Below are 21057 nucleotides of genomic sequence, written 5' to 3'. Positions count from 1 at the left end.
TCACTTGGCATTGTGCTCACAATCGGGGGTGCTCAGTATGGCTTCATGTGGGAAACGGCTGAGATTTGTTTGGAGGTATTTGGGCTTGATATTATTTTGTAACTGGAATCTTCTACTCTGACCTTGTGCCGTGGCTTTGCCTGCAGAAATCAATCATGCATCATGCTGCACTGAATCATACTGCATCATGTCTTTTCAAACCATATCTTAGCAAAAGACTAAAAGAGCACAGCAGGCAATCCAGGATCCGAAATCGACGATCAGATGACAGAGATGTTTCTGACTTGTCCAAGGATGACAGCTCAGCATTTCATTCGGCAAAATCTCTCGCCTTAATTTCCATGAGAAAGGCGAGAAGATTAATGTAGATCGAAAGCGTTGACAGCTGCAAGTGCATGATTTGCCACCTGAAAGACACCTGTGTTTTGGTGCCTCGATGCTATGTGTTACGATGTTCTGTTGGAATGTGTAACTCATCTGACATCGTCAGAAGCATTGTTTTGCAGTGAATCAAATAGGACCATCAATTCTTCTATAGTAGCAGCAAGTGGCTGAATGAAAGCGACGTCAGCATTGACATGCCCCTGATGACCGACAGCTGTGACAAAGCGATCTTGTTGTTGACCTTTGTCAGCTTTTTCACCCTGTCCCTATCTTCCAGGGAAAGCGCTTTCATTGGGTACTCTGAGCTCAAAGGTGAAGCTTGGCTAATCTGTTGCACCTGGATTACATCCTAGTACCTCGTGTTGAGTTCGAAGCTCCACTATTCCGTCAGTGTAACGATCGTGGGATGATGACTCTAAATGTGGTTCTCCCAGGGAAAAAGGTCGTGCTGACCACCTCATTTGGACCGGTAAGCAGCCCTGGACCCTGGTGCTTCCTTGTGCAACAGATCCTGCAAGCATAACCTTATTCATAGGCTAGCAGCATTGTTGTATCCATGTACAGCCCCCTGCAGGGCTTCATGAGCGCAGCATGCGGCCGCCCCTCCATGAAGGCTTACGAAGGGAACTGACGGTGGTTGAGTGTGCCTCCTGTTTGCCCGACAGATCAACATCCACCTGAAGCCCAATTTGGCCCCGGAGACTGTGGGTGCTGTGCACAAGCTGGCAGAACAGGGCCCAAAGTGCCCCAGCTGCAGGTTCTACAGGAGCGAGCAGCCACCTCCTGTAAGCATCCCACCCTCCGCTGCATTATTGTTCCATGCTTCAAGCACTGTTTACTGTCCCTGACTCGTGCTGTTTCACTTTCGCTTGAAAGTTGGCGTTCCCTCTCTCTCTCTCTCACACTCTTTATGTTATGGCCACATTAGAAAGCTCTGCTTCCTCTCCCTCCTTACATACATCTATGTACACGTTGTTGAAGTCATGCATGAAGATATTGTTGCTCCTTCGCAGGTGGGGTCATCAGGGCCACCGTATGGGCTGCTGCAGGGCAGTCTGGGGAGCCTGGATGAGGTGCCACCACAGGAGGGGGGGACCGTTGCCAAGTGAGCCTACATCCCTTACCACCTCTCTGTGCCATGTTTTGCTCACAGGCTTGGGCTTATCTGCTTAGTAGAAAGTACTTTTGCAGGGTCCAGGAGCTCACTGAGGAACCGTGAAAATGTCTTCTGCGTGACCATCATCACTTCCTTTCACTTCACTCAGGGGACTCTAGACTACTTAGTGTAGAGTCCCCTGCTTTCACTCAGCTGAGGGGGTCTGCAAATTCACTCACCCAACGGACTGCTTCAGTGGTTGAGAAAGAGAGTATGGCTTGCCATGCAGGCGGGGGCATGTGTGCATGATACCTCGGACAAAAGAGTTCTTCATATCCTTGAAGGACCACGACGAATGGGGCATAGCCCACACGGTCTGGGGTGAGGTAAACTCCACCACGTTCCCTGAACACGCATACTACACATCACCTATTCTGCTGCATGATGGCCATGCTGCATTGTTGCATGTCTGATTCTCCTCATCTGGGCCTCGCACTTGCCGTACACACAGCCCTGGAGCCCCTACTCTCTGATGTAGCTGCCTGCTTGCCATTCCCCCGGCTATACAGGAGTGCATTTCCACATTAGGATGCCACATGTCTTTTTGCGCTGCTACCAGTATGCACAGGCACAAATGATCCCTGCATTGCAGAGTACTCCGAGCACCCAGCAGACATGTGGGTGTGCTTTAAAAGCGGTGGGAATACTTACATAGCAAAGGAACATGTTAGCGATATCACTCTGGTCCTGCTGGGCCGCAGGTGGATGATGAAGACATGAAGGGCACGGTGGAGACTTTTTTGCGCCTGCCGGTGCATGAAGTGAAGCACCCGGAGTTTGGGACGCTCATGCGCATGCTCGACACCGAGGAGCAATTCTCCATTTTGCTGGCCAAGGAGGACTTGGCGAAATTATGACGATCTTGTATTTAATTGGGCGCTTCTTTGGTGATGATGATCAGAACATGCCGGGTAGCAGAAGACTCACCTGAACCCAATGGCGCAGGAGACATGTGAAATATCAAGGTACTGGCAGTGAGCATGCATGCGATTCTGAGGTTCATACGAGATGAAAATGCTTCAGCAAAAACAGCGTGCCTGCTGCCAAAGGGACATGGGCGCGCGCATGCTTTTACTCTGGGAAGCTTCAATTTTGCCAGGGACAGGCATGTGGGCGCTGTCCGGCCAAATGAGCCTGAAGTTGCAACCAAGTTGCGGCCAATTGGCTGAAGCTGCTGAAGTACACAGCAATGTTCTTCTTACAAGAGTATGGATCCAGAAGCGAGATTCGTCAGTCTTACAGTGTGCAGTGATGTCAACAAGACTCCTGACCAGGTGTGTTCACCAGAGCTTAGGGTCTATGGCTTGTAAGTGTCAGCAATATTTTGAAGGATGTCAAGGCCAAATAAATTGCAACTATGGAGGTGCATGTGACTGGCTCTCATAACCACGTCAAAGTGGCCTACAACTCTTGCGGAATATGGAACTCGAGCTGACCGTGCGCCGCACTCCTTACAGTCAGGACCTCCTGCATGCTGTCACTCCAGGTGACATGCGCTTCGCTGTAGTCCTTGCAAAGCATGACATGGACCATCTTGACATGCCCATTATCATGTTCTGGTTGCCAGCCGTAGCCCGTTCCTGGCTGCTCCTTTGAGCAGATGTTGACTACCTGCGCGAAGTCAAGCTGTAAGGGGGCCGGGGTTGTGAGAATTCGTCGACACATCCGGGCTTGTGCTGCAGACAAAGTACTATTTATTATTTAGGCGGTCAGTCGTTCCCAGGTGATTAAGCTGTCGAGCCCAAGACAGCCTCTACTAAATCAACGTTTCAGTGCTGTTTGCACTCTGTACTGATTGTCTTGCTCAAGCTGGAACAAACTGTTGCACATCCCACGTAGAAGATATAGGCTAGCCAGACACAGGGCCCCACCTGAATGGTGCTGGGCAGTGCCGTGCCGTCATCGGATTGCTGCGAGTACAATGGCTGGTAGATGCTGGCAGCCCGCATGTAGTGCTCCCGGACGCACTCCACACTGCCGCAGATCAATGCCTCAACGCCATGAGCTGGAAGGCGTTTCTGATCGGTCATCGCCAGGTCGATGCGCTTGTTGTGATGCTGAGCACTCCCCAGCGCTCGCGCCTCTGTGATGACCCTGCGGCCAATGCACTCATTTGCGCCAGGCTTTGAGCCAAGGTGGGCAGGAGCTGAGATGCAGCACTGCTGTCAGCAGGTGCATGCAGCATCATGTGAGCAAATGTAACTGGCATAGAGGCAGTCTAAAATCATGCCGGCAAGATTAGGATAATTCCAGCTGCTTTATACGCTGGGGAGAAGGGATAGGCAATTCCCTTAAGGGACACAAGCTTGCTTCACATACTGCAAACCACTGATGTCACAAGAACAATGCGGCTGGCTTTTTGCAATGCATCAGGGTACAGCTCACCTGTAGCAGAGTGAGGGATAGGCCTTGTAGACGATGGCCTTCATCAGTGGGAAGAGCTCCCCATGCCAGATGTACTCAGAGAAGGGCTTTGACTTCGTGCGCGCCGCTGCTGCCTCAATGTTGTGGATGTCAATACGCTGGAATGCCTCGCGCAGGACCCATGCCATGTCCAGCGTTGTAAGGTCGGGCGGTGCCGGGCACGAGTCCAGGCCAAAGCGCGCTTCAGCAAGCATGACGTCCCGCAGCAACGGGCAGCGCACTCGGAGCTGCAAGCAAGGCAAAGGGAACATCAGTACTACAACATGGATTCTGCTGAGTTACAGCAGAGCTAAATTGCTCAAACATGACTGTGATTGCCAGGGTGGGGGGCTTGCAAGGTCTGGCACCGCAGCGGGGAACATGTGACTCCACCCAAAACAGCCACACAGTGAATCTACACATGCCTCTACCCTTCAAGTTCTCAGCAGGCTTGCCTGGATGCTTTCTTCCTTTGAGCTGACCACTGCTGCAATGCCGTCCGAGAGAAGCATCTCCACAATGGTGCGGCGCTCAGTGCGCTCTGCTGTGGAGCTATTGTAAAGGAGCAGGTCATGGAGCACTTCATGGAGCCGTGGCCAGCTGCCCGAGGCCAGGAGGTAGGCGACTGTGTTGCTGATCAAGCTGTAGTTTCGCTGCTGCTGCACTCGGCGGACCAGATCGGTGCCGCACCACTGGTACCAGTCACGGGGGTTGCTGATGACTTTGCTGGTTATCTCAGAGCAACAGAGCCCCACCAGGCCCGGAAAGCCGCCTGTGCGCTCTAGGATGAGCTGTGCCAGAGGCTGCACATCCAGCTGGAGGGGGAAGCCATAGAGCTGCTGATACTGCATTCTGTACTGGGTCAGGAGATCAGCAATCTGTTCCACACTGAAGCTGTCAAGCTCGAAGAGGTTGTGCTCGGAGAAGGGGGAGGTGTTCGTCCATGTATGACTGGAGTCGCTGTGGCTGCTTCTCTCCACGTCCATGGCGCTTGCGCTGCTACTGGCCTCTGGGTGCTGTTGATGGACGCCCCTGAAAAGAATGGAAGACTAAGAGGAATTTAACTTTCCCATTCGTAACCCTGCCAGCCTCAATGCACATGCATATGTGTCAGTCCTCACAACGGCACCCAAGGGGCATGCAGGACTCACAAAAGTACATGAAAGTCTTGATGACAAGAGGGATGAGAGTTCTCTCAGCAACGTAAGCCGCAGCAATGTGTGCTCCCGCTTCACATGGGATACAACAACCAGCCCATCGAGAATCGAACTTCAGGCAACACATTCACCTGTTGACATCATGCAGCAGGCGCCGCACGGAGTCCACCCCCAGCAATGTCACGCTGTGCACCATGGTGGCCACCTTGTTGTCGCGGAATTCGTCCTTGAACACGCTCAACAGGCAGCTGACGGCGTCATATGACTGCCTCTGCGCTTCCTTGCCCTTAATGTGTTGTCCAGCCTGCAGCCAGAGACCTGACGTTATGATGGAGTGGGTGCTCTCAGACAAGGCAACATTGACTGCAAAGTCACGCACATGTCCAGGATGCTTGCATGTGTCCAAGCCTGGGCTGCCATACAAGTTACACAAGCATCTTGATGCCGTGAACTAGGACAAGCTTCCGGGACATGCAGAGGAGGTTCACAGTGCCCACCAAGTAGCCAGCCTCATCTATGGTGATCGCATACGCAGGCGGTGCAGAGTCGCGCTTTTGCAAGGCTTCCAGCAAGTTGGCTCGTGTCGTGATCAATGTCTTATCCACATTGCTGGGTGGCGGAATCCAGGAACGATCCTTCTCATGCAGCCCTGCATGAAGCCAGTGCAGAAGTCCGGCTGGGTCCTGTATGCGCACACAGCAGTCAGCGAGCATGTTTTGATGCTATAAAGCACACCATGCCTGCAAGGATGGCTGTATCTTATGGTAAGCAAATGAAACATCTGTATGGGAAAGGGCACCAATTCTGCTGGACTGGCAGACAGCAGATCAGACACCTTCCCTGCAAAGAGTGCTTGGCTCATTGCATCAAGGAGTTCCCATTGTGGTCATCATGGTTAGCAGCCAATCGATAGAGGAGATGGTTGGCAGTTGACAATACCAATGGCGTCTGCTCGGTGAGGCAGACTGAAAGCATTTTCAGGGATGCGACTCCAGTGCTAGGCCCTGCCACGGGGACTAGAAAGCCTGTCACGAGATCTCGCAGATGCTGCCTGACTGACGTCTTGCCAAATTGACGGGGTGCAATGACCTGCGCAAGACGCAGCCACCAGGGAGTCAACCCTGCTGGTTGAGGCAGGCCTTGACATGCTTTGGTGCATATATGCATCTGGACGCACACCCTATTGTGCTGCATCCTGAAACAGCGCCTGTGCTGAGTTGCAGTGAATGCCTATCGACATGACAGAGTTTCGGAGCGAAGAAAATCTTACCATGGTCAGCTCTCCAGCTTTTACAGCCTTCACCAGATCGGGCATGACTTTGGGCTCCACCCAAAAGTGGCATGAAGGATGCGCAGCACCACAGGTCTGGAAATTGCGCTCTATCTGGTTTGGCCCTGCAACAGCTTGACCTGCAATCATGAATTGCAGCAATCATGACTGATGCAAATATGTCTTCACATGAGGCAAGCCTGACCTTCCTGAACCCTGCCTGTTCTGGCCTAACATTGACAAACCATGCTCCATACAGGGGCTTTTCAACAAAAGACAAATCCAGTCAACACCACCTAGTGGTAACTTGCTGGTCAATTGCAGCCAGATAGACTCTTAGTTTTTTGACATGCCGCAGGTTGTGGCCGCAGCCTAACCAAGTCCACCACACCCAAAAGGTGTGCTGAGGCCAAGAAATGATGCATGGGTCTGGCAAGGATCCGGCAGATTTGAGCCCAATTGGTAGCAGATGCTGAGTTCCAACAACCTCTGCAGCAGATGCAGCATCCATACAGTGCAAAAATGGCTCATTAGGGGCTGACTAGGGATAGGATCAGCAGCATCAAATGCACTTGCACTGACCCAACAAGTGCTAGCCCCCAAAGTTGCTCAGGTCTATCCACGAGCTGATCCCACGCGTCTAGTGAACAAAATGGTGATGTGACAGTCAGCATGAGGCCGCCCCATAATACGGGCGACGCAGATGCCATAGGCTATGAGGGCAGTGCAGTCAATTGGCTTGAGGTCCACCCTAAACACATTTGGCTCCACACTGATAAGCTCAAATGAGACCATGAGCTCCATGAGGTCATTGAACGACAAAGTGGCTGCCTGCAGCTGCAGCTGAGGCAACAACATGCTATTCAATACTAGTCAGGTCCTCACAGAACAGCTATAACACCACCAGGAACTGGGGCTGGAGTGCACTTACCCGGCTGCTCCTGCAGGTGCAGATGGTAGATGGCGCCAGGAGTCAGTTCGCGCCGCCCTGCCAAGACAGTGCTGCCATTGGCTTCTGTCAGTTTGCCCACCCAGGCTGTCTTGATGTCACGAAGAGCGTCCTTCGCTTCAGCAGCAGTGATAGGGCTCGATATATCCTCGCTGGCAACTTTAGCCTCGCCTTGGTACACTTCCACAACCACGGCCTCCATGGCCCTGCAGTCGAGCAATTGCAAGCGTGGAAGGTTCAGGCACAAGTAATGTTATAAGCAAGCAACAAACAATCAAAAGCTCCACGTCTTTAACAATGCTGTCTGTAGATAGATGGTTATACACCAATTCCTGAACCTTTGTAAAAATGCATCCTAATCCAAGGCCCTGCCGGGCCTTCCTGTTATAGGACTGGCCAAATAAATGTTGTTTTGGCAATCCCGATATTTTGAAAACATATAATATCCCGACGATCTGAGATAAATTTGAGATTGCCGAAATGCAGTTCTGCTTCGCAACCTTCAATATGAAAGGAGAGCAGATGGCTACAACAAATATTGGACCTTCACATAGACTCAGTTCTGATTATGATAATTTACAAGAGGACATGGAATCACCTAGAGTCTGGTAAGATATCTACCGTTGCCTGGGCCTCAGCTAACTCCTGTGCGATATTCACCTATCCAACAAGACTGGTGTGATCAGTCACATTGACATCATTGGCATAAATGCAATGTGCTATTAAGCATTTGTAACCCGAGCGATTTAACTGGCATTTGCTCACAAAGATTTGCTGCACTGGACTGACCTTGGCTATCAACGGCATGAACAGGAGAAGGTATGTCCTGGCAAAAGTGGCACATCCTGGCGCAGTTGTTTTAGCTGGCTAAATGTATTTTTGGGATTTTTTCCCATTGGTTTGGATCCATTTCAGTTGAGTTCAGAGTTTGGCTTGCAATTTGCGTGCAGGTGGCAGTCAGTGCGTAAGTGTGGAGATCGTGGCCAAGGCGCGCGCCATGGCGGGGCAGGGCCACTGCCGAGCAAAAGGCCGGGGACGCCAGCCTGCAGAGGAGCCGAAGGCCTCGAGGTGCACAAGCTTGTTGCGCTGGTGGCGGAGGCGCGCCATTTGGTCAAGGAGAAGTTGGCAGGAAAGCCTGAGGAAAGCCAAAAGAGGAAGTAATGAAGAAGGAGGCTGAACAGCTGTTGCCAACTAGACGGCACAGGAAGGTACACATGTGGCTCCAAGGGAGTGCATGTGAAGCGTCATGCTCGCGAGCATGTGGATGAATATGTGCCTATTCCGCGCCGTAAGTATGCTTATATTGAGGTCAGCCACTGGGATGCCCACTTTAGAGTCGCTGTCCCCAGCAACATCCACTTCAACCATGAGCGACCATCTGCAAAATACCGCCGTGCAAGATTCATTGCCAAGTCCTTCTATGGCATCTGATGACGGAAGCAGCGTCTGCAGCTGCACCACCTTGGCATGCAGCTGGTCTGACCTCAGTGTCACCGATGAATCGCCATGATGGGAGTATGGGCCTTTGATGACATGCACGAGAGTGAAGCTGATGATGAGGCTGAAAGTGTGGATAGGCACAAGGCCATGGAGACACATGGTCACCACTTTCTAGTTGGGTGCCCTGCCCTCTGCTGTCGCACGCTCATCCTCAAATTTTCACCAGAGCAGCACCTACTTCAGGTGCAAGTTCTTCCTTCCATCATTCTCTCCGCATGCCTCTCCTTCCACAGCAGGAACCGTGCGCTTGGCATCCTCCTTTCCCAGGTTATACTTGAAATTCTGTTGCTCAGCAGCTCTGCCCCAAAGCCTGCAATTGAAGTCTGTCCTAGTGCCGACTGTGAAGGAGGAAGCCATCATGCCATTGGGGCTTTTGAGGAGATCTCAGTCTAACCTCCTGCAGTTTTCACCTGATTGCAGCTCCTTGAACACCTGCCAGTCCAGGTGTGCCTTTGCAAACCACTCAGCTGTGCTCCTTGTGGGGGTACTTGATCCACAGTGCAAGTGCAGGTCTTAGGATCTGTTTGGTGATCTTGCATTGCTGGTTCGGTACGGGTCTACATGCTGCTGTGTAGTAGCTTAGCAATACAGGTGGCGGCAAGCATTGTGGGGCATTGGGTACCCCCCTTGCTTGTTTCACCGAGAAGCGCTGTTATTGCAAGGATCTGGGCAGTCTCTACAATGACAGCAAATGGCTGGACCCACCCACAGCACGCACAATCTGTTTGGCCTGTGATTTGCGTCCATGTCCTGCCCTTGACTTGTCGCTGATTTGGACCGACACAAGCAGCCTTGCAGTCCTTTTTGGCAGTTGATACTTGTCTGCGTGCTGGGATGCATATTTTCGAGTATTCATGACGTGTGTGCTACTGATGGTTTGAGATATGTGGGACGCTTAATCAGCCCTGTGTGGCTGGAAAAAGTGTAATCTCTCTCTCTCTCATGCAGTGCGTGTGAGCAGCAAGACAATTCTAATGAAGCCGAGGCGTGGCTCGGTGGGGTGAAGGCAGCCCATTGGGGCGCGGCTGAGAAATGTCTGGATTTGACTGAACATTTCTGCAGAGGCAGAGCGGCTGTACAGAGGTGAAGCCATAGTGCAGCAGTGCAGTGCATTGCACTTTAGTGCGCCAGTGGAAGATTCAATTGGATCCACATTCATATCAGCCACATCACTGGGAAATACTGATATGGGTCCCCCACAGGTTCCCACCAGTACAATTACAGTATCTCCCTTATACAGTCTGCAACAAGATACCGTCACCTGCGATGGTAATGCGCTGCTGGCAGGCCAGAGCCCCCGGATATAGAGGGGTACTCATCCGGGGCAGGGAGTGCATGCATGTATTCGATGAGTGAGTGATAGGTTGCAGATTAATGAAGGCCCTGCAGATGTATCTGCAGACACCCTGCGTGTATGCCCTGTGGCCTCTGGCTTTGGGTTTGCCGACCTGTAATAATAATTAGGAAGAAGCTTTAGTCAGCTCATTCATTGTATCTAGAAGGTGAGCTTACTACTAAGCTTAGTGCAGCAGCTGGATACACACAGGAAATTCGCAGGATACACGCAAAATGTGCTGATACCGTCTCACACAGCCAGTCTGAGAGGGTGTCTGCACATAATTGCACATATCAGTCAGCACTTGTAAAAATGTAAATGTGCAGATACTCTTGGCGATGCAGTAATGTGTGCATGGCGGGCTGCTCCAAGCATTGCCAAACATCCCCGGCTCCCGAAGGGCTTTGTAATCCAGCTCCATGATGTCGCTTGTGATGGGTGCCTTTAGGATGTCCATGCTCATTACCGGCGGATATGTGTCCGGGTGCTAAGCATAGTGCCCACCCAGATCCGCTAAACACTTGCGTGCTTAACCCGCCGGGGGCAAGCAGACCACTAGCTAGGACTGTGCCGCTTAGCTTTTAATAACAAATTCTGAGCGCTAGCGCTCACCGAAATCACACTCAGTGCGGGCAGCTGCCGGCAGGTGCCGCTGAGGCCAACACCTGACAGAGTCTGTATGCGCCAAGCTGCGAACCAGCATGCAATGGTTGCGGCCATGACTGTGGGCAAAAAAACTCTTTAGATGAAGTCGAGCTTGTGCCGGGATGGAGAATATATAGGTATCCATTAGGCCTAGTGGGCTTAAATGATGGAAGTCACGTTCCTGATGGTGCGAAAGGCAGTAGATTTGTGATGTGCACACGTAAATAATTTTCTTAAAAGGTAGCACATGCACTGAGAAGTTCCTCAAAAAATCTTCCTAGTCTAGATTCACTCACACAAGAAGTACTCCTACTCCTTTTCACACCTGGTTTCTCAGCTACAGAGCTGCAGGGACGGAGCATATCCAGACAAAATTTGATCTGATCTGCACAGCCTCTCACAATGCCAATGATAATGTAGCAGTTGCAGTGTTACTCCTGACCATCATCAGCCGCGTCCTCCCAATTCTCAGCCACAAGATGAGAGCCTGCCTCCGCATCCTGCCCCACTGTCGCTGCTCCATTTGCTGACTCCTTGCTTGTCCTGCGAAAATCACATTCCTTTTGCGCTCAATCACTGTTATCCCAGCAGTATCCAAGTGTGACACCTCACAGGCTAAGAGCATGGATACATGCGTGGAATTGTGAGGCTGTTGCTGATGGTGCAGATGGAGAAAAGTTATTCGACAAATTTCCTGCAGCTCTTGAAATTCAACATGCAAGCAAGCAGCAAGATTTGAGTGAGTCAAGCTCTCCTCACCCGTCTTTGAGAATTGAGCCAGGGAGCACTCCTGCAGGTAGCCTTGTCTCCGGCTTTGTCTTAGCAGGCTTTGCGGATGCCGGGCTCTCCTCAAAGGCCATGTCGCTCGCGCGGATTGCAAGAGGGTCAATCTTTGCACTGACCACAAAAGTCCCTGCACGCAACGTCCTCTGACTCTGGTCCTGCTGCTTGCTCAGGCAATCCAGAGAAGCAGGCACTGGTGAATATACTCTTTCTGACACAAATCTGTATATGGTGTAACATCCATCCGCCAGAAATAGGGAGGGTTACAGGCTTGCTGGCATGGCGCCGGCACCAACCGGAATCACGATGCAGGCAGGCATGCAGTGAGGATTGCACACAGCACATGGGGCTCCAAAACAATAATTGCACAACGTGGTGCCGAGGCAACACCTGACGGCCGCGGCGGCTGTGGCCTCTGATGGCTGCTGCAGTGGCCGCTGCTGCTGATGCCCGTATGGGAGCTCTGATGGCCGGCAGTGGGCCTGGAAGCAGAGGCTGCGCAGGTGCTGCCGGCATGTGCCTGCGGCACGGCGGCAGGTGCCGAAGCGGCCGGCGTGCTGGCAGCGCGATTGATCCGGTACTGGCCGCGCACTCCGCCCCCCAGAGCATCCAGCACCTGGCCTCACAACTGCACACTTTAGGGGATGTCTTCTCCACAAGCTGATCTTCTAACCCTTGGCGACTACATCAGCCGTGAGCTTCCAGCACTTTGGCCCACGACTTTGCTTCAGGGGCTATCTTCGCGTGGCTTTTATAAGCTGATCCTCATGGCAACTGCACCAACCGTGGGCATCAGACTCCTCCCCCAACTTTCGTGTGAGGCAAGGAAGGAGCACACAAACATGTGAAAGAGCAAGCATCAATGCGCGCAGGGCCCTCCTCTTCCTAGATGAATGTTGGCGGAAGCTTCTCTTAGGCGGTAGAAATCTGTGAAACATGATGTCAGTGAAGGATATATGTTTGCACCTCCTTGGCGCCCTCCGGCCGGGAGAACCGCGCGGCGGCGCTCCCGTCGGCGTGAGGTCCACTCAGCACAAATTGGCCCTCCCAGCGCTGCAGTATCAGCACACAACACTTATCAGCTGACAATATCCAGACCTCAGCGCTAGTCTCCACGATCCAGAACACCAGCAAGCTTCTATTTCCGTTTTAGACGAGAACAGGGGAGCATGTGGTGACCACAGCAACCCCAGCGGATTCTGTGCACGAAGAAGGGGGCTGATTCCTACCACCAAGCACACTGTCTCCTGACTACAGCATGTGCTTCCATGACAATGAACACACACAGAAGGCCGAAGGCTGAGATGGTCGACCAAGACGCACAGCACCTTTTCCCTAACCCTGTTTTATTTTTGGCTGATTTCCTCCTGCAAATACAGCAAATACCGCAGTGATGACAGCATGACATCAATTGCACGAGGAGCCAATAGCTACAGTGGTCAATAGGATGCACCTGCAGGATGCGATGCAGGTCGGCGGCCGGAGCCACGTCGGTGAAGTGCACGGGAAAGCCCTTCTCCGCGCGCACCGCCCGCTCCAGATCTTCCAGCGGCATGCCAGCCGCCGCCCGCGACAGCGCCTGCCGCGGCACCGCCGCATGCGCCCCCTGTTGTCCGGAGGTCATTCAGAGTTGCAGCCAGTGTGAGGATTATGGTCCTTGCCCTGCTCAATATGTACGATACCACGCTTTCTGAATACACGTCCTCAGTCATCAATCCGCTGTTGTTGGAGGGGACTGCTCCTTTGGGCCTGGGCATGTCTGTCAAGGACTTCCTGACAACCCATGCACGATGGACTCTTCCACACTCCCAGAGCCGCACATGTGTCCCATTAACAGCAGACATTGCTCTTCAGTGCTGCCCAGATATTCACAGCATGCGCATTCTAGTGACAGAGTGCACCTCACCCCAAACCCATGCACGGTGCTAAGTCAAATGCCTTGAACTCCTCACGATCATTGGGCAGTCACTGAGTGCCTCGCATCTCATCGAAACACTGCTGAGCAGAGAGGGCTGCGCACCTTGAACAGCTGCACGCAGCGGTTGGGCTCCGCGCCAAAGCTCTGCGTGGCGAGGCCATACTGCTCGGCCAGCAGGTGGGCTATGTGGCGCGCCTGTTTAGGCGCGGCTGCCAGGCTGGCGCGCTTTTTGGCCCCGTCAGCAACGAAGTCCGCCAATTGGCGCTCCAGGTCCTCCACCGCTGCCCGGTTATGCCAAGCGTACAGCAGCAGCTCCGGCGAATAGTGCGCGTCCCTGCACCGCGCACCAGCAAAAAAATATTGAACAATGCATGTCCCTGAAATAATTAGACAGCTGAAGGTGCAATGTACACGGATCATGCACCGCCGTACTCATCAAGCTCTTCCTGTGCACCAGGACATAAACATAGATTTACTTGGCATGTGCACAAGCCAGAGTCAGCCATCATTTTGGCGATTCAGCCATCATTCTGGCGAGTATCCAGAGGGAATGTCATGCACTGCGATCTACTTCCTGCCGGGTGGTGGACTGTGCATTTGCCACGGGCAGGCTCACGCCATGTAAGAACAAAAGTTTATTATACTGCATGGCTTGCCTCTGGCGGTCCACCCAGGGGACGTGGTGGCCGGGGTCGCCGATGCCGAATGCGTCGGCCAGGCGGCTGCTGCGCTGCACCCGCTCGCACTCCGCGTCGCACCGGATCGGCTTCGGCGCCGTCCCGACCGGCAGCGCAATGTGTGACACGCGCCGCCCGCACGCGCACTTCACCGTCACCTTCTGCAGCGACGGCAGCGCTGGGGGTCTGCACCCAGGACACGGTGTGGTCATGTGCCGTATTCGATGTCTTATTGGTACACAGAAGGCTATGGGCCTTCAGCTGCAAGGCCTGCAGCTCATGTAGAGTCAGTGTGCTGTTACTCAGTTGCCCTTGCACCTGCATAAAGAAGACTCAACTTGTAGGAATGGCACGGCGTCACTCAGATCCCTTTTCAATTGGGAGCGATTCTGTGCTCCAGAAAGGAAGTACCAACCGAAGAAGAGAACCCCAGCCATACCCTTGCTTCCAATTCAGCACCCCAAGGGAGAATCTGCACCCCAACTCAAGCAGATCGAGAAGAGGACTGACCGAGTCTGTGCAGAGCCCCCGGGCGCATGACCATTGGCCTGGCTGGCCGACTGCGCCGCAGCCTGCAGGCTGGGGAACTCCTCACTGCCCTGCTCCTCCTGGGCATGCCGCCGCGCTTCGCTCCCCTGGCAAAATATCAGCGCCAACGAAGGTCAGCAAAATTGAGTTCACCATTTTGGGGCGCACAGCATACAAAGCGAGCAAAGTGCACAAGTCGCCCAAGAACTCTGTGAAGGAGGTTCTACATGCAAGATCCCAAACCGCGTTCTGCGCACGGCATCATTCTGTTGCAGCGGCCGCAAGCAGGGTGGCTTGTCAAGCAGTGTAGCATTGCTAGATGAATAATACAATACTAGAGGATCATTGCTGCAGGGTAATCACAGCCAGCACAACTGGCGCACAAGGTAGTACCTGTCTGCTGCCGCTAGCTGCTGGCCCCATGGCAGGGAACGCGTCCCCAGTCATACCCAGGTCGTCATCGATCATCACCATGCCGCCGCTGGTAGACGGTTCCTCAGCCGGTCGCGGCTGCGGCGCGGATTCCCGGCCCCTCCCGCCCGCGCGCGCGGCACTGCCGGAGGAGCCGCGGCCCCCGCTGCGTGGCCGCTGGCTCCGGCCGACAGACTGCTCTTGCACCCTGTGCCCAAAACGAAGGAACCAATGACTGGGCAGACATCCAAGAATGCTCACAGGCCTTATCAGAGCTTATGCCAGCTGAACTCAGCTTCTCCCAGTTACGCAGACAGTACTGTACTTCAGTAGACACCGAAATGGTGGGGCCTCCAGGCGCTCGACAGCATATCAGGTGATGCCGCTCCAAAGCGCATGACATGATGCATTTGCTTGCAATTTGCTTGTAGCGGAGGTAGTGCTTCCAGAACACAAGGTCTTCACAGGCTCCGCATGAGTACCAAAGCAAGAGACTTGCAGGTGCAGGTGATTTGGGAGAGTCTGGGAACAGCAGCACCTGTCGCGGTCAGGGGATGTGGGCAGCGGCCGCGAAGGAAACGCGTCGAGGCCGAGGGGCATGATGCGTGCGCGAGCGCGGTTGAAGCGCGGCATGGCGCGCGAGTGGCGTTCCCTCCGGTGCTGCGCCAGCTCATCCGGGGTGGCGAAGGCGATGAGGCAGCCCACGCACTCCGCCTCCTCGCACAGGTGGTGGTCACTCCTGCACGGCAGTAAATAAGCATGAGAACCTTGGCAGCAATGTCAGCATGCAGCATATTGGAGATTGCCTGATGAAAAGGTTGCCCAATCATAGAAAAATTGGGAGAGGAAAGGAGGGGCAGGACCACACCGGAGTGGCCGCTCCTACAGCCAAGAAGCATTCTGGAGCAGTTTGCACACTCGGGTGCTCTCTGAAGTAGCACCAAGATACCAGAATCATGGACACTGCAAAGAAGTATGCAACATGCACTTGCGCTCACATAATCCATTGCGCTGTGGCTACAGAACCACGACTGACCGGCAAGAAGCCAACCTCGAATTCTAGAGGGACAAGAATCCTGCCAAAGCATGTATGAACCACTTCCATGGGCTGATAGAGGTGGTACACATGCCTGTTATGACAGAACGCTTCCAGTGCACGCGCTGCGGACATGATGAAGGTTGGAGCCAACCTGAGGTGGCCGATCAGGGCATCGGAAGAGGTGAAGTGCAGGAAGGAGCCGGCGCGCTGGCAGATGTCGCAGGTGAAGTGCTGCTCGCGCATGTGCTCGTACAGTTCGTCCCCGCTGTACATGTGAAGGTTGCAGAAGTCGCAGCGCGGGTGCTCTGCTGCCATGTGCGCCGCCAGGTCATCAGCGCTGTACGCCTCCAGCTCCAGAGGGAAGCGCCGCTTCGCCTGCCGGGCAGATTGCTATTACTACTTTCACTCTTATGGTCAATGTCAATGTTAATGCTATACTTAATATTGCCATCAAACGCCTGTAGGTCAGCTGTACATATCCAATATCAGCGGAAAGCAGTCAGGGCGCAGCTTAGGATTGCGGTCAGGGTGAGGGAGCTCTCAATGCATGCATGGATAATGCGAGCAAAGCAGGTAACACTGTCACGGATGAGGCGCCGGCACAGCTTTTGATCAAGCATGGACCATCGACGGCAACAAACCCAGCCTGGTCATCAACAAGACACTTGACCTGAAGAGTCCCAGCCCATCATCCGAAACAGACACACTCCACCACGCACGTCTGGCACCAGTCACTAGCAGAAGAACGCAATTATGGGCAATATGCATGGATGGCTACACGTCCGCAAAGATTGGCAGATCATGGCTAACTCCCTGCAGCAAAGGAATAGCTTTCGGAAGGTAATGGCGCGCACCGACAGGCAGATGCTGCAGAGACTGCGCCCATGCTCCACCTTGACATGCGCCTGCAGCAGGTTCACCGACCTGAACGGCCGAGCGCCGACCTCGTCACACACCGGGCACGCCACAGCCGTGATGCCCTGGCACACACAGACATGCATTACCACACAGGGGTTCCAGTTCGCTGAAATATGTGTCCCAAAGGATAAAAGAAGGGACATGACAGCCTTTAATCTACACTTTGAGGGGGCAGCGACTAGATGGTCTCCTGCTTGACAGAGCTGAGCCTGCGTGCAAGCTCGTGCAAATCACTATCTGTATTTCTGCCAGAAGAAAAGCCAGGGGGGAGAACACTGTGCAGGGTCTACCTGCACAGTACTGCTGAGCGGGGAACCCCCCGAGGATGACTGATTGTCCACCAGGACCCCCCGCGCCCAGGCAGGCTTCCGCCACATGGTGCCTGACCGGCCCTTGAGCTCGCTGAAGTCTGGCACACCCTCCGGCTTCCATCGTGTCAAAATCACCTGCCAGGAAAATTAAATTCGGAGGCATATCTTCCACAAAATGAGCCACAAATGAGCCACAGTATTGTGTGTTCTAAACCTCTCTCATGCAGCACTGTACATACAGCTGGTACCAGACATCCTAGGCGGTCAGGATAAGGTACGGTCATGCAGTGGAAGAATGAAGATAACTTGTGGCCGTGCAGCATGAGAGCCTGAGGAGGACTGAAGAGCTGACCTGGGAGAGCTCGGTCTTGCAGAATGGGCAGGCTATGTCATCATAATTCAGGCGCATGAGCAGGCTGCAGCGCGCGCAGATGTCCTTGTGGTTGCAGGAGCCCACCGCCACGATCTGTGCAGAGCACATGGCAAGATCATCACGCCTGGACATTATGCACTATTCTGCTATTTCATGGCAGTCACTTTCCACTGACAGCAAAGCCAGAATTGCCACTGGCCGATGAGGCTTATTCATGATTGTTCACACGACTGTGCGATTGCAGCATTTCCTCAGCATTTGGGCGCGCACCGAAAGGGGGCCAGTGCAAATGACGCAGGCCGGGACATCCTCTTCCTGCTGTGCGCCGCTGCTCTCACATTTTCCGCCGCTTTTGACTTCGCCTTCCTGCGGCCTGATGCAGGGCCGCGCGCCGCGCAGCCGCCTGTTGTCCAGGGGCGGCCTCTGCGGCCTTCCGGGCCCCGTCTGCTGCATGTTTTCAGAGTAGATGTGCTCATTCTGATAGTGCCCCATTTGTGAGCGCGGCTGCTGCGAAGTCTGCTGCCTCGATTCCAGGAATCGACGCAAGGGGCTTGAACCGGGCGTGTGGCGGCTGTTGCCGTCAGCTGCTTGTCGATTGCCTGTGCTGCTGCGCGCAGATGGCTGGCTGCCTGACTGCTGTTCCACTTGCGATGGCCGCAGTGCCTCTGGGTTAGAAGATGGCCGCTTCCGCTGGGTGCTCCGGCTGCTCTGCTGTGACTGTGCTGTAGAAGCCCTGAACGGACCATTGCTGTCCTCGTGCTGCTGCGCCCACATCCGCACAGGCTCTGTCAGCACGTGCCCGTTGGGCAGTGTGACTGGACTGCTCCTGCCCTCCAGTGGTGTGAGGGTCATCTGCTGCCAGTTGCCAGCAGCGCCAGGCGGGGGAGGTCCGGGTTGCAATGTGAGGATCCGATACCTCGACCTGCGCGTGACTGTCAGGTCCCTCATTGCGTTCTCCACCTCCTGTGGTGGCCTCCTCCTTGGTGGCACTTGTCCAGTAGCAGGATTGCTGTTTTTCTGCTGATTTGCGGCTTCTGAGGAGCCTGCTAATGAACTGGCACCTCCTGTGTCTGCTGATGCGCCATCTGCAGAGGGCGTACTGGTGTGGCTGTTGTTTGTGGGTGTGCTCTGGGAGCGGATGGCAGCTGAGGCATTTGAGGCGGGCCCTGAGGAGTTACTATTCTGCCCCTGCTGCCTCCGGTGCGGCCTGGGAGATTGCCTGGGCGGCCGCACGTTCTGCCTCCCTGTATTGCTGCCTGAAGGTGGCTCGTTTAAATCGCCGTTCATCATCGCTTTCTGCTGCCAGGTCTGGGCCTGCGTGCAAGCAGTCATTGTGACATATCAGAACGTTGCAGTTGTCTCCTGCACTATGAAGCCACCTTGTTCGCTCAAAGTATACACAAGCCAAGCAACCAGGCTTATCAGCGTGCATACTGCACTGTGAGAAGGTCGAAAAGAAAGGCGTTGGCGATCGATACTCAAAAGCAAAATGATAATGTCTCGGATCCCTGGAGAATATTTTTGTGAAGCAAAGAGAGATGATCAATACGAGCATTTGAAATAGATTCCTTACATTTGGATTTAGGCTGCGAGTCTCGTCAATTCTTGGTCTGGTTTCACTGGATCCTTCTATGCTGGTGGAGGTCATGGTGCCCCAATGCCGATAGCGCACGTCTCGGTGCTGTTTTTCAAGCCCTTTTCTACGTAAGTGCAACAAGGTGGATTCCTTTCCCACCATCCGCTGCTTGAATGAAGCTCACCAGCTTCCACCAGCTCTATCCTTCCCTAGGGTTTCAAGAGGGTTTCGGATTGATCTCTACTCTTTATGGAGAAAGCATTTGAGTTGGACAGTGGTCTTTGGTTGCAATGGTGACGTTGTTAGGTGCACCGACTGTTCTGCTGCCGTCTTCTCACTTGAGGCGGGTCCACAAGCCTTTCAGCACACAAGTGACATGTCACCACACCAGCTACAAGGACAGTCACGCCAAAGCTGCTCAACCGTCGGCAACCTATTCCAGAAGAACTCTTCTGTCTTCAATTGCTCTCTTTTCTGCTCTGCAGCGAGCAGGTTAGTGTTCCTCAGTCGAGTGATCTGTGTTGATCTTGCCACATAATGGATCAGCTTGCGTTCAAATATTGTGGTGCTGCATGTGGTCAATACACTGGAAACAGGATGCAATGGCAGAGCTCGAGTACTTGTCCTATGCACGTGCAAGTGCCACACTTTTTGCAGACCTTGCGTTTTGTCGCTTCAGGAGAGGTGAAGGCTTTTGGAATTGAGTCTGTACAGCTACCTTTCTTGCCAGACTCAACAGGGGCCGCTGAGGCAGCCAAGTCAAAGCTGGAGAAGGCTGCAGCTGAGTTTGAGAAGTCAGACTTCCTGAAGGGACTCAAAGAGCGGTCTGAGCAGAACAAGGAGAAGTATGATCCTGACTTCAATTGCTCCCAGTGGTATGAGTGCTTCGTGTCAAAGTTCCATCCAATCATCAATCATGGTCCAGCCGAGCAAAATACATCTATGAGTCCTGCAATCTTGCAGGAACAAGAAGGAAGTGCGGGACAAGTACTGCTACCGTCAGGCAGAAATGGGAGTTGGTGATGTGAGTTGTCAATCCTTTATCTCTGCGCTGCTGCCAAGAGCACAATCCAATGCACACCGTGTACACCGTACAGTATATTCTATTGAAGCAGGCATTGGGGCCTTGTTGACATATCAATCTGCTTTGACTGGAGTACCGCGATGTGTCAATGGGTCGTTTGGTGCAAGCTACCAAGCATATCGCAAGAAACCAGAATATTGCCATCCACTCACTGAACACAACTTCTCCTTACTGTCATTTCAATGAGATTGATTGGCTTTTGATTTGAACTCCTTTGGTTTGATGCAGTGCGCTGGACTGCGGCTTATCCCTGGGATGACCAAGAGCGGACTGCAGAAAGAAAAGACGCCCGAGAGAAAGTTTTTGGAGTTCCTCACTGGGGCCAAGGATGAGGGGCTGTAAGTAGTAGAGTGGCCAATTTTGTCAGCAGAACACTAACAGTATGACATCAAGCTGCATATGCTTGAAGAACTATAAGCGAGTCTCCTTCATGCAGGATCTGGCACAATCGAGTTGCAGATGGTGCTGACACATGACATGCATGTCCTGTGCACAGCGATGCAGCTGCGATCAAATGCGCTCTCAAATTTTGATATTACGATTGTACAAGCATCTGTAACAGCATCTTATCACTCAAGGTGCACCGTGCATGGAAGTGCTTACATTTTAGATGCACCTCAGGCCGCGGGCGTACACAGC

At 53.3% G+C, this 21057-nt stretch overlaps 4 protein-coding genes across 4 annotated transcripts; 2 read left to right on the top strand and 2 right to left on the bottom strand.

The window, feature by feature from the left end:
* Positions 1-354: 354 nt before the first annotated feature.
* Positions 355-2397, top strand: COCSUDRAFT_27318 (hypothetical protein; the record flags this gene model as incomplete). Its single annotated transcript, XM_005651414.1, has 6 exons — positions 355-696; positions 819-853; positions 1050-1169; positions 1398-1489; positions 1770-1866; positions 2242-2397. Exons 1-6 carry the CDS (start codon positions 579-581, stop codon positions 2395-2397), a joined length of 618 nt encoding a protein of 205 aa, XP_005651471.1. The 5' UTR covers positions 355-578.
* A 544-nt stretch (positions 2398-2941) lies between these two features.
* COCSUDRAFT_59427 (hypothetical protein) lies at positions 2942-7521 on the bottom strand (the record flags this gene model as incomplete). The annotated part of the gene is made up of 7 exons (XM_005651413.1): positions 2942-3151; positions 3412-3634; positions 3926-4191; positions 4426-4975; positions 5232-5404; positions 5598-5749; positions 7302-7521. The coding sequence occupies 7 exons, from the start codon at positions 7519-7521 to the stop codon at positions 2942-2944; spliced, it is 1794 nt and encodes a 597-aa protein (XP_005651470.1).
* Positions 7522-11231: 3710 nt separating this feature from the next.
* On the bottom strand, positions 11232-18491 carry COCSUDRAFT_46285 (hypothetical protein; the record flags this gene model as incomplete). Its single annotated transcript, XM_005651412.1, has 15 exons — positions 18029-18491; positions 17738-17851; positions 17365-17520; positions 17011-17136; positions 16308-16531; positions 15656-15856; positions 15100-15325; positions 14689-14813; positions 14146-14364; positions 13604-13835; positions 13037-13189; positions 12550-12636; positions 11974-12199; positions 11560-11713; positions 11232-11343 (listed from the first exon to the last, which is right to left on the bottom strand). Exons 1-15 carry the CDS (start codon positions 18248-18250, stop codon positions 11232-11234), a joined length of 2577 nt encoding a protein of 858 aa, XP_005651469.1. The 5' UTR covers positions 18251-18491.
* A 1117-nt stretch (positions 18492-19608) lies between these two features.
* COCSUDRAFT_52498 (hypothetical protein) lies at positions 19609-20989 on the top strand. The gene is made up of 4 exons (XM_005651411.1): positions 19609-19826; positions 20014-20179; positions 20298-20358; positions 20647-20989. The coding sequence occupies exons 1-4, from the start codon at positions 19625-19627 to the stop codon at positions 20758-20760; spliced, it is 543 nt and encodes a 180-aa protein (XP_005651468.1). The 5' UTR covers positions 19609-19624; the 3' UTR covers positions 20761-20989.
* The last annotated feature ends 68 nt before the right edge of the window (positions 20990-21057 follow it).

Source organism: Coccomyxa subellipsoidea (genome assembly GCF_000258705.1).
Source record: "Coccomyxa subellipsoidea C-169, whole genome shotgun sequence".
Lineage (NCBI taxonomy): Eukaryota > Viridiplantae > Chlorophyta > Trebouxiophyceae > Coccomyxaceae > Coccomyxa > Coccomyxa subellipsoidea.
The sequence above is the reverse complement of the archived record's forward strand: the minus strand, read 5'-3'. Positions and strand labels throughout refer to the sequence as shown.

What these genes read in the sequence shown, in the direction of transcription:
- COCSUDRAFT_52498 (XM_005651411.1), top strand. Translation starts at nt 19,625, where the DNA reads ATGGTGACGTTGTTAGGTGCACCGACTGTTCTGCTGCCGTCTTCTCAC. An exon ending in TCTGAGCAGAACAAGGAGAA is followed by an intron (nt 20,180 to 20,297) that starts GTATGATCCTGA and finishes GCAATCTTGCAG; the next exon opens with GAACAAGAAGGAAGTGCGGG. An exon ending in CAGAAATGGGAGTTGGTGAT is followed by an intron (nt 20,359 to 20,646) that starts GTGAGTTGTCAA and finishes GGTTTGATGCAG; the next exon opens with TGCGCTGGACTGCGGCTTAT.